Genomic DNA, 12,182 nt, shown 5'->3' on the forward strand with positions numbered 1-12,182 from the left:
GAGAAAAGAAGTTTGTTTAGATTTAAGGAAAGGGATGTTGAGGTTTACAGATTTGACAAAATTTAAGAAAGAAGGAAAGGAAATAGCTCGGAATATATATTGCTTGCAGATATTCACATTTTGAGAACCGGTATTGAACCCTTCTACATGCATTCTCTGCAAAATGAAAATGCCATGATTTGTGGGATTCCTAGCTCCTATATTGAATCACATGAATAAAACAATGAGACGAATTGTGATGAAATTTAGCGGCGGTGTCTTGTGTTGCTGCCACGCATTGTTACGCCATGCAAAAATTTAGTGTATCCTAGAAAGCTGAGTTTGCCATCAGTTGGTCTGATCCAATCACGGACAATAGAATAAGCTGCCGGAGCAAGTTTCATTTCCTACGTAAGAAAGTTTGGTCATTGTATGTGAAAGTAAGCAAATCACCATCATATTAAAATCACAAGTTCAAAGGCTGTCACTCAGTATGACACCACTTCAGAACTGATGGAGCAAGTTAGAGAAAAATAAGATGTTTCGTTATCATCCCCATTGCTACTATAAAGGAGATGTTTATTTTCTGTTTCCCTGATATTAAGGTTAATAGACTATTTGCATACCTGTGCAAGTTCCTCAATCGTGATGACTCGATTACCCTCCTGCTCAAAGTACTCAAAAGCTGTGCTTGCTATTTGTTCCCATCCTTCCAAAGCCTCAAGCTGGAAAGGGCTGATTGTGGCGGCACAAAACTCATCGAAGTTCATTCTTCGGTATGAGAGCGGTTGCAACTGAAATGTACATTCACAAGTATGAATGTCATGTGACAACAAACAATAGTTTAGAATCTTTAGGTATGTGTATATTCCTTGAGTGATTAACATCATATAGTTTGTCTAGGCCTTCCCCGAAGAAACTAACTCATACTCTGATTATAACCTGTATGTACTGAACTGAGCTTTGCCTCATCGCATGACCAAGCAATATGGTAATATATCTTCTTATGGATCTGGTATAAGAAAATGCAAGTTTATGCGGGCTGTGCTTAATATTTGATATATCCATGTTAATGAGGACCACGGAAAGAGATACGTAAAAAAGTTGCCTCCTCCAGTGATTATTGTTGTGATCCTATCAGTAAATAGAACTAGATAACAATGGTGGGCTTCTTGGAATTCCATTCTTTCCCTAGAATATTCAGCCTAATAAATCGTTCCTTACCTTTCCTTGCTAGGTTTACTGATGTCTTGCAGGTCAATGTGAAATTCAAATGCCTAGGCACAAAAAATAACAAGAAGAACCAACCCTGTAGAACACAATCTTGAATCTACATTTCCCTCCATGTATACAGCGGTTGATCAGTCAAGGTTAACATTAATGGTATTAATAATTATACAATTAAATGATTATAAGGATTTTTAAGCAAACGTATAAATTCCACTGAAAAAATATTTGTGGAAGAAGATATAGTAGTAAGAGTCTCTGGCAAGGAAAACTTTTAAGTATTAATTGACTGCAAGAAAGCAAATGATTTCGTACCGCACTCAATATGTCAAGAACTCTGGCCTCCTTCATAGCTGGAGTTGCATTTTTAGTAAGTGCCTGGATATAAGTAACCACAAATTCGACACCCCAGAATGAGTCAGTACCCATATCGTAAGGAATAAGAAGTACTTAGGTATATTATGAATCTAAAAGAATGTGTTTATTGCAAACTAAAACCTTCCCCATTGCATGATTTTATGGGAAGTTAGCCAAAGTAAGTCAAAGAACTAACCATCCTGAAATTTTCAAGGGAGACACACCCATCTTTATGTGGTTCCAACAAGTTAAACTGAGACCTAACATAGATGAGTTCATCCTCTGTTAGGGCTTTTGATAGCGCCTGTAAAAGTCAACAAGAAACCAAAGACACCAAGATCACACAACATTCTTGCTACACATGATGATTACGTGATTAGAAGTTCTTCACTTCCTAGCTTACCAACATGATAGCTGAACAAAAATTTTACAAGCTTCTTCTCACTTATTTTCACCACTTTCTCCGGATAACTCCTCAACATTGTTTTGAGCTTTTCAGACTTATAAATTTAATGTATGAACTAGTATGTTAAACCCTAGCCGTGTGAATTGTACAATTAATCATATTGAATAACATTGATAACTTGAAAAAATACTTGTACATGGAATAATTCATATCAATGTTGCCCCACTGCAGTTGTGACAGACTTCAAGTTATATATGCTTGATTTGGTTTTAAGAGGTAAAAATTAGAGCAATAACATGTAGTCAAAACATGATGCACCTTGCAGATATATATTCTTTTATTTCTAATTACTCCTAAAGAAAGAATGTCGAACCTTTAGTGCTGCACGTTTGAAAGGAGTAGCACGTAGATATGCTTTGACTAATTTGTAGACTAACATATCTACAGGGACTTGCCGCTGCTCATCTCGCAACCAAGGATGAACTGTCAACACAAAAGTACCAAATTATTTTCCAATGACCAACCAAACCTCAGAAATTCATTAGACATTAACTATAAATCATTATTAGCATAAGATTTTACAGATATCAAACAATTTAGAAAGATATGCATGCAAAGATGAAACATCAATGACATGTTAAAGTACAAAATCAAGAATATTTTAGCAAGATGATAAAAGTTAGTGCATGGACAAATTATTACTCAGTGCCTGTGCAGCAGTCATTCTTTTCCTGTAGTCCTTATTTAGAAGCCTTCTTAGAAAATCTTTAGCTTCTGAAGATATAGCAGGCCAAGGTGAATCATCAAAATTAGGATCTGCTCTCAGCACAGCTCGAAATATTCCCGATTCTGTTCGTGCCCAGAATGGTCTACTACCGCATAACAGTATATATGTTATAACACCAACGCTCCAAATGTCTGCCTCAGTGCTGTATGATCTATGTAGGACCTCAGGAGCAACATAATATGCACTACCAACAATATCATTCAGTCTTTCATCTGCAAGAAAGCATAAGAAAAGTTCAAGCCTCCAACAAGACAGAATGATGATACCGACGAAGCGGAAAAAGAGAAACATTTGTATGGAAGAAATCTTTCAAATTTCCTGACCCCTAATTGCAAATGATTTCACATTAAAAAAATTAGAAATTTGAAGTCAATTTTGTAAAACGAAGCAAAGATTGCTTCTATCTCTAGTTACGTTTAACTAATGGCAAAAATGTCAACAAGAATGATTCGTATGCTAATTTTGAATATCTTCAGAAGACCTCTTGAAGAATGTGGTAGCGTGACAGTAACACTTTAGAAGCACAATATGGTTCAAAACATTTATCAAAAAAAAAGGTCACAGGGCACAAAATGATGAGCCAGTGTCCAACAATTACCTGGTCTTATAAAATCAGAAAGACCAAAATCAATCACCTTCATATGGGAATTTTCACTCCTAGTGCTGAATAGAAAATTCTGTTTCAAAGTCCAGATAAATTGTATTAGCAGCAGACATATAATACAAGTCAAAACCAGAAGACACATAAGAACGAAATCACAAGGAAAATCAATAGATAAAATATGTAATAGCATTAAAACCAATAGATGCTCTATATATCAGACCTCTGGCTTCAGATCACGATGCACAACACCCTGAAGGTGACAAAAGGCGACTACACTTAATATTTGCACAACAATAACCTTAGCGTCTTCCTCTGTATACCTTCCACCTCTTTATACAAGCACAAGATATAATGATATCAGAAGATTAACATTATAACTATTGAGTGAATTTACAGTTCAAGAAAAATGAAGTACCTGGATAAAATTCTGTCCAATAATTCTCCACCTTCACACAATCTGGTAAACAAAAATAATCAAGAGATTAAAAGAAACTACTTATTGCTTCTTGGATATCTAACCCATTTTTGTCACTAATCAGTGAACTAACAGGAGTCTATCAAATAAACAGTTGATGATATTTCATCAAGAAAATTTTTCCTACTTGAGTTGAGTTTGGACCTAATATTTGCCTCTATAGATAGAAAGAAAGACTACAGAAACTAGCAGCAAGCCATGTGGCTATGCATAATTTTATATTAGACTTCTAATTTCGATTATATGTCTCCTTGTGAAAAATTATCCAACAGAAAACAGCAAAGAAAATTAAACATACTCCATGATTACGTAGACGTTAAAGGCATCCTCACATGCATCATAAAATTTGACCAGATTTGCATGCCCAGACAAGGCTTTAAGAATTTTCACCTCCCTACGAACATCTTCCACGGATATTGCTGTTGTCATCTGAAAGAAGATAACTCAGAGATCAAATTCTCCTCCTAGGGACAATTAATACAGCACATCTAAAATTTAAGCAGACCCATCAACAAAGAAAAGAACTGAGGGAATGTGGTGTAAAGATTACAAAGCATTAAAAATGTTGGATTGACGTAACCATGGAAATGGTATCTAACGCAACAAACTAAATGAAGGAATTAGGCACTCTAGCCTCACATCATTCTGATGAAATAAATTAAAGGTACTATCAATTTCCTTTAGTTATGCAGGTGCCCTATATAACAACAACAAAATATGTTGCAAATTTTCAATTCACCTACATCCCAACCCTATAGACCAAAGTACGCATGTTTGAAAAAAAAAAAAAAAACTTTAAATGCCAATATGCTGAACTTCTGCCAGACTCTTGGGCTTCCAAGGTTCCACCAGTTATTCAAACATCAAGTTGTAAGTGTTCACGCCACTATAAAATGCTTCCTTCCTATAGAATTCACATAAGAAATGGATGAACCCTGCGTCAAGCAGAGCCTTCCAAAGAATCAGGCTTACATGGCATATCACTTGGGAGTTCAGATTTCCAACTAAAAGGTCGCTGGGTAACATCTACAGGTGTCAAGCAATATGAATCACATATGTGGAATCAAATTATCAATCATGGCAGGCTTAAAACTTCAAAATTTGCAGAGATAATTCTAAACTCCTCCTAGTTGACCTGAAGAGCTAATATTTAATAGGGTAGAGGTGAAAGTAAGACCAGTGGCATAAAATGCAGAGAAGCACATTTTCATAGTTCTAAATGCAGATTGCAGTAAAAGGATGACCATCAAATTCAGCATTTTAAGTTTTTAGCTCATCCAGAATGTTAGACCAATGCAAAGTAGAAACAGACATAACCAAGAAAACTATATCAAGACAAATTCTCACAAATATAATAGGTGATTGTCCTGAAAAAGACACCGTGCACCAATCATTAACAAAAAAAAAAGGTTTGAGGCTTTCTGACAGAAGGGGAATCAAAATTAGCATAGATCAAAATAAAAACTTCTTTTCGAGTCCACACACCTTAGCTTTCGATATGATCTTGACCGCCACAAGCTGCCCCGTGATCTCCCCCTTCTTTGCTCTGGCCAAGCACGTGTGCCCGAAATGCCCCCTCCCTATCTCCTTCCCCAGCTCGTACTTATCACCAAAGTTCTTCCCATAACCAAAGGTCTTATCAAGAGGCCGATCACCTTCACCCCCGCCACCTCCACCTCCAATTCGTCCGCCGTCCTCCTCGGGAATCGTGCCCTCGCTGGGTTTAGGCTGACCCTGCCGCCTCGCCAGGACGGCCTTGATGTGCTTCGCCGGAGACGGCGGCGGGAACGGCCGGCGGAAAAACCTCCGCGGAGTGGACCTCGCCGGAGACGGCGCGACGTCGGCGGGTAGGGAGCTGAGCCATGGGCTGGCGGCGGCGGCGGCGGAGGAGGAGCGGGACGGGGTCGTGCCCTTTGCCGGCGTGGCAGCGGAGGGGAGAGGAGACTGTGCTGGGTCGTGGATGTCGGCAACGGCGTCGTCGCCGGCGACGGAGACGTTCTTGGCGTAGCACTGGCCCATCTTGCCGGCAAAAGGCACGGTCTTTAATAAATTCTTTTCTTCTTCCTAGGGGATTGAGATCGGCAGGGAGGTAAAGGGGAATATAAAATCAAGAGAGAGAGAAAGAGAGCACGCGATAGAAGCAAAAGAAAGGGAGGAATCAATTGCGACGCGGAGAGAGGAATTAGAGTTGTTGAGCAAGTGGGAAGCTTTTCATGTGTGTACAAGAGAATCTAGAGAAAGAAACTAGAGAGAGAGGAGAGAGAGAGAGAGAGAGAGGAGGAACTGAGGAGGCTTCGATTTCGTGCCATTTTTTTTTCCTCTTTATTATTATCGGTATATCTTCATTTTCCACATGGTTGAGACAATTCAAAACATATCGCCCACATTCTAATTCAATTAAAAAATGGTTCAAGTTCTAAACAAGGATAGCATCTCTATCAAAATCTTAAAGAAGTTAGCAATCTCGGTAATTAATATAAAGGTTACTTAGACTTACACTCTCTCCACTATCATTTTTTTATATACAAACATTTAAATTATTAAAAATATCTCAAACATTTTTTCTGTTAAATTTTTTTTTATTATTTATTTAAAATTTTAGTTTATTAAAATACTTTTATCTTCTTATATGAATATTTTGATTGTTTTAATTTTTTAACGACGTTAAGGAATAAGATAGAAAGTCTAAATATAATTATCCTTTTAAAAAAAGATTAAAACTGTAGCTGATTCCAACTTTGAATAATGCGTAGATCAAAAGAAGTTCAATCAATGACCGGTTAAAACTTAAAATAGAGGTATGACCTGTTGGATTTCAGAGATAATTATGTGTTTAGAGAAATAGAGAAGAAGAGTTTTTCTGGTACAAAAGAGCCGCACCCTTTTTCTGATTTTTCTCATTGCTTTTATTCTTGAATTACATTCAAATATAGAAAATAAAACTACCTAAAACAATAAGGAATAAAATAGACGTGGATTCTTATTTCCCACATTTTTACATAAGCAATAAGTAAAATTGATTTCTTAACATACTACCCAAAATATACTATAAATGAAACTAAAGCAAAACGTCCCAGAAATGTCCCAACTTCATGCCAGCCTCCAAACCTCAACAAGCTTACATCTAATATTCACTTCCCTAAGCTTGTTGCACACTTTCTCACATCCTGTAAACCAATCTTGTCACACAGCTCATAGAATCTAACTCGTCCCAGAGGCTTTGTCAGAATGTCTGCGAATTGGTCATGAGTTCCCACATGTTCAACTTCAATCCTGCCATTTTCAACATTTTCTCTGAGATAATGAAATCTCGTATCAATGTGCTTGCTTCGATCATGGTATACTGGATTCTTGCTCAAAGAAATCGCTGACTGATTGTCTACCTTGAGCTTGATCTTCTTCAAATTATGACTCATCAAATCAGAACGAAGAACCTCAAGCCACACACCTTGACAAGCACCTGACGCAGCTGCTATATATTCAGCTTCACAAGAGGATAGAGCAACAACCTTTTGCTTTCTAGAAAACCAACTGATGAGATTATTTCCTAAGAAAAACATGACACCAGTGGTACTCTTTCTATCATCCAAATCTCCTGCCATGTCACTGTCTGAGAAACCAGTTAAAAATAACTCACTGTCAAGAGATCTTCTATACACACAACCCAGACTTGCACTACCTTTAATGTACCTCAAAATTTGCTTAACAGCTGCCATGTGTTCTGATCTTGGAGACTCCATAAAGCGACTAACAATCCCTACAGAATAGGCCAAATCAGGTCTTGTGTGCAACAAGTATCTCAAACTTCCCACAATGCTCCTATACCTGTTTTGATCAACTAACTCTGAAACAGTATTCTTCTTTAGCCTGAGCCGAGTTTCCATAGGAGTTTTTGTCAAATTGCAATTTGACATACCACACTCCTTTAGAATCTTATGTGCAAAGCCTTCTTGACTTAACATGACTTCACCCTTCTCCTGTTTGACTTCAATACCAAGATAATAACTCAACAGCCCCAAATCACTCATTCTGAAAATTTCTTTCATCTGTGACTTAAAATTTTCAATTTCTTGCTCACTTGTCCCTGTGATGATGAGATCATCAACATATACGCCCAAAATAATACAATTGACACCTTGCTTTCTCTTGTACACAGCATATTCCACCTTGCTTCTTGCAAAGCCAAGAGAACTCAATGTTTTGTCTAGCTTGGAATTCCAAGCCCGAGGAGCTTGTCTTAGACCATAAAGTGCCTTATGCAATTTCAACACCTTATTCTCACTTCCCTTCTCCTCAAAGCCTGGTGGCTGAGTTACATAAACCTCTTCTTTCAAATCACCATTCAAAAATGCCGATTTGACATCCATGTGATGTAGTAACCAACCTTCTTGCACAGCCAAAGCAATGATCAACCTAATTGTTTCAACTCTTGCTACAGGTGCAAAAACTTCTTCAAAATCAATACCTTGCTGCTGCACATACCCCTTTGCAACCAAACGTGCCTTGTGTTTCATAATTTTGCCTTCTGAATCCTTCTTGAGCTTATAGACCCATTTGAGCCCAATGACCTTTTTGCCCTTCACTGGTTCCACAAGACTCCATGTGTGATTAGAGTTGATTGAGTCAATCTCTTCTTTCATAGCTTGTCTCCAACTCCCTTCCTTGCTAGCTTCATCAAAACATGTTGGCTCTTCTACGCCTATCAAACATATACCCAAGAAACTGACCGGCTCAGTCTCCTCATAAATTTCAGCAATACTACGCAGTCTGACAGGAGTCTGCTGGTGACTTCTGTTATCATCCAAGCCTACAATGTTATCTCCATCGTCTTCATTAGTGGGCTGCATGCCAAGTTCAGAAGTTCCACCATTGCTCTCATTGACTATGACCCTTTCATCCTGCAACTGAAAGGATGTCATTTGGCTTGCTTCATTCTCCTTACTCACCTGTTCATTGTTCAAGGGCCAAGGACCAGGTTTGTCTTCCTCAAAAACAGCATCTCTTGTTACCACCACCTTCCTTGTAACAGGATTGTATACTCTATAGGCTTTAGAACCCTTCTCATAGCCAAAGAACACCATCTCAATGCTTCTATCATCCAACTTCTTCACTTGTCCTCCTGTCACCTTAACATGAACAAGACAGCCAAAAGTTTTCAGATGATGCACAGATGGCTTGTGCTTATACCATGCTTCATAAGGAGTCATCCCTTCAACACTCTTGGTTTGAGATCTGTTCAGGATATATACTGCAGTTGTAACAGCTTCACCCCAAAACTCAGCTGGCACCTTCATTGTTTTCATCATACTTCTTGCCATATCCATAACAGTTTGATTCCTCCTCTCTACTACTCCATTTTGCTGAGGAGAATAGGGAGCAGTCAAATGTCTTTTAATGCCATTTTCTGTACAAAATTCTTCAAACTCACCTGATTTGAACTCTCCACCTCTATCAGTTCTCAAAACCTTCAGTTTCTTACATTGTTCAACTTCAGCTATCACCTTTATTGCCTTAAAAGCTGTGAATGCCTTTTCTTTGCTAGACAGTAAAGCTATCCACATGAATCTACTGAAATCATCAACTAAGAGCAAGAAGTACCTGTTGCCTGCAGGTGTTGAAGGCTGTATTGGTCCACAGAGGTCGCCATGCACCAATTCCAGAGTTTCACTTGCTCTAAACTGCGCTTTGTGTGGAAATGATGCCCTTCTTTGTTTGCCAACTAGACAACCATCACAGACCTGCTCTACATGGTCAATGTAAGGTAGCCCTTCCACTAATCCCTCCTGTCTCATCCTTCTTAAAGCTTGAAAGTTCAAATGCCCAAATCGAGCATGCCACCTCCATGCTTTGGAATTAGTACTTGCTAACATACAAACAGGTTGAGCAGTCTCCAACTTTAGCACATACAACCGATTTTCAGTTCTTCTCACCTTTATTAACAACTTGCCATCTGTATCAAAAACAATGAGTTCACCTAACCACATCTCAACCTTACACCCTTTCTCTTCTAATTGGCCAAGGCTAATGATGTTGTTTGACAATTTGGGAATGTAATACACATCAGTTAGAATGTAATACACATCAGTTAGTGCCTTATGTTCACCACTTCTTCCTTTAATCAACACTGTCCCCTTTCCTCCAATGTGTACCAAATGTCCATCCCCTAACTTCACTGCACCACATGTACTTGAATCTAGATCAGAGAACCAGGCAATATTACCTGTCATATGATTGCTTGCTCCAGAATCTAAATACCAAGTATGCTTCTTCTGACTCACATCTTCACCCAGATTCAGTTCTACAACATCAATCTCAGCACCTTTTCCTTTTGTGCCAACAACCACTTCATGCATTAGTAGCACTGGTTCTTCATTATATTCCTTTTCTGCCACAAATGCCCTCTCCTTCTTTGGCTTTCGACACTCAGATGCAAAATGCCCATAAATGCCACAATTGAAACATTTTATTTTGGATTTATCAAACCTCTTTTTTAGCTTTCTTTCTTGACTGCCACCATGACCTTCAGTGTTTTCTCCTTCTGTCCTCTCCTTCAAGTTCAGGGCCTCCCACTGTGCACGAGTAAGAAGCAACTTCTCCTCTTCTTCTGCCTCTTTATGCTGCTTTCGACCCTTCAAACCTTCTTCAAAAACTCTCAATCTACCAATTGCTTCAGCCACTGTCATGGTAGCCAAGTCACCCCACTGTTCAATAGTGCTAATAATAGGCAGAAACCTATCTGGCACAGCACTAAAGAGCTTTTCAACTACGCTACTCTCTTTCAAATCCACTCCTAAAGAGCGCAATTCACCAGCTGTGCTTACTAATAGTTGTGAGAATTCAACCAAACTTGATGAATCAGACATCACCAATCGATCAAATTGTCTCTTTACTACCTGTGCCCTTGCCTTTCTGACACGGTCCTCTCCAACTGCCATCTGCTTGATTACCTGCCAGACTTCTCTAGCTGTTTCTTTCTCTGCGATCGCCATGATCGTCGCATCAGGAATTGCTTGAGATATTGCCGCGATGGCACCTTGATCTTTCTCCTTGTCGACTTCACCTTCGCACTCCACTACATCCCATACTCCCAATGCACGCAGCAAAATTTTCATCTTCACTGCCCACAAACCATAGTTTGTGTCGTTTAACATTGGGTATTGAACTGGGACTCCTCCTCCCTTGACTACTATCCTTGGTCCAATACTTGCTGCAGCCGCTGCTGCTGCCGCCTTTGCATCATCATCGCCCATGGTTTTGCTCTGATACCAAATGTTGGATTTCAGAGATAATTATGTGTTTAGAGAAATAGAGAAGAAGAGTTTTTCTGGTACAAAAGAGCCGCACCCTTTTTCTGATTTTTCTCATTGCTTTTATTCTTGAATTACATTCAAATATAGAAAATAAAACTACCTAAAACAATAAGGAATAAAATAGACGTGGATTCTTATTTCCCACATTTTTACATAAGCAATAAGTAAAATTGATTTCTTAACATACTACCCAAAATATACTATAAATGAAACTAAAGCAAAACGTCCCAGAAATGTCCCAACTTCATGCCAGCCTCCAAACCTCAACAAGCTTACATCTAATATGACCAAAGCAGGTACGTAGCCAACTAGGAATACCATCTATCCGGGAAGTCGCCTAACAGAAGCCATCACAATTGATTCCTCTTTCTGTGGATCTTTCTCACTATGGAAATTTGCGTTTAACACCACACATATTCTACATTTTTTATTTTTTATAAACCACACCCTTTATTTTATCAAAAATTTATATAAGGTATTTAGTCGTTAGGTCCATTAAGTAAAATCAACCAAACTATTTAACTTGGCTATACTAAGTATACTTCTCTAACCTAGCCTACATTCACATCAAGAAATTTATCTCGCTTACAGCATAAAATACGATCATTATTAACTAATAAAATGTTCAATAAATGAGCAAAGGTACATAGTTTTATTCAATTAAGTTAAAGTTAAAGAACTAAAATATAGTTTTTAAGAATTTAAAATGAGATGTACCTTCCTAATAAATAGTGGAGGAGAAGATTAAAAAAAAGGAGAGGGTAGATGGTGGAAAACTAGCTTTGAGATTTTGGTAGAAGAAGTAAAAGAAGATTTTGAGATTTTTTTCATTATTTGCTCTGGCTTAGTGTTAACCTAACAGAAAGTCTATTCTGCAAATATTTAGTTAAAACGTAGGATGCAATTTGCAAATGTTGAATATATAAAATGTCAACCGCAGATACATGAAAAAGTCGGGGGTTAAATGCAAATTTCCAGTGATACTAAAATATCATTATTAGGTTTGAAAAGGCGCATATGCTATGCATAATGCATGT

General features: G+C 38.2%; 1 protein-coding gene across 1 annotated transcript; it reads right to left on the bottom strand.

Annotated features, from left to right (window-relative positions):
- Nucleotides 1–6,022, bottom strand: LOC140763224 (CDPK-related kinase 3-like). Its single transcript, XM_073101312.1, has 11 exons — nt 5,321–6,022; nt 4,134–4,264; nt 3,776–3,817; nt 3,581–3,689; nt 3,355–3,433; nt 2,672–2,968; nt 2,343–2,452; nt 1,760–1,867; nt 1,522–1,584; nt 606–773; nt 1–386 (listed from the first exon to the last, which is right to left on the bottom strand). Exons 1-11 carry the CDS (start codon nt 5,852–5,854, stop codon nt 246–248), a joined length of 1,782 nt encoding a protein of 593 aa, XP_072957413.1. The 5' UTR covers nt 5,855–6,022; the 3' UTR covers nt 1–245.
- Nucleotides 6,023–12,182: the final 6,160 nt, after the last annotated feature.

The sequence above is a fragment of the Typha angustifolia genome, chromosome 7 (genome assembly GCF_048772165.1).
Source record: "Typha angustifolia cultivar Huaian chromosome 7, ASM4877216v1, whole genome shotgun sequence".
Classification (NCBI taxonomy): Eukaryota; Viridiplantae; Streptophyta; class Magnoliopsida; order Poales; family Typhaceae; genus Typha; species Typha angustifolia.

Coding starts and splice junctions, on each gene's coding strand:
- LOC140763224 (XM_073101312.1), bottom strand. CDS start 5,854: ATGGGCCAGTGCTACGCCAAGAACGTCTCCGTCGCCGGCGACGACGCC. Junction 4,265..5,320: donor AGATCATATCGAAAGCTAAG/GTGTGTGGACTC, acceptor ATCTTCTTTCAG/ATGACAACAGCAATATCCGT. Junction 1,868..2,342: donor TCAAACGTGCAGCACTAAAG/GTTCGACATTCT, acceptor TGACTTTTACAG/GCGCTATCAAAAGCCCTAAC.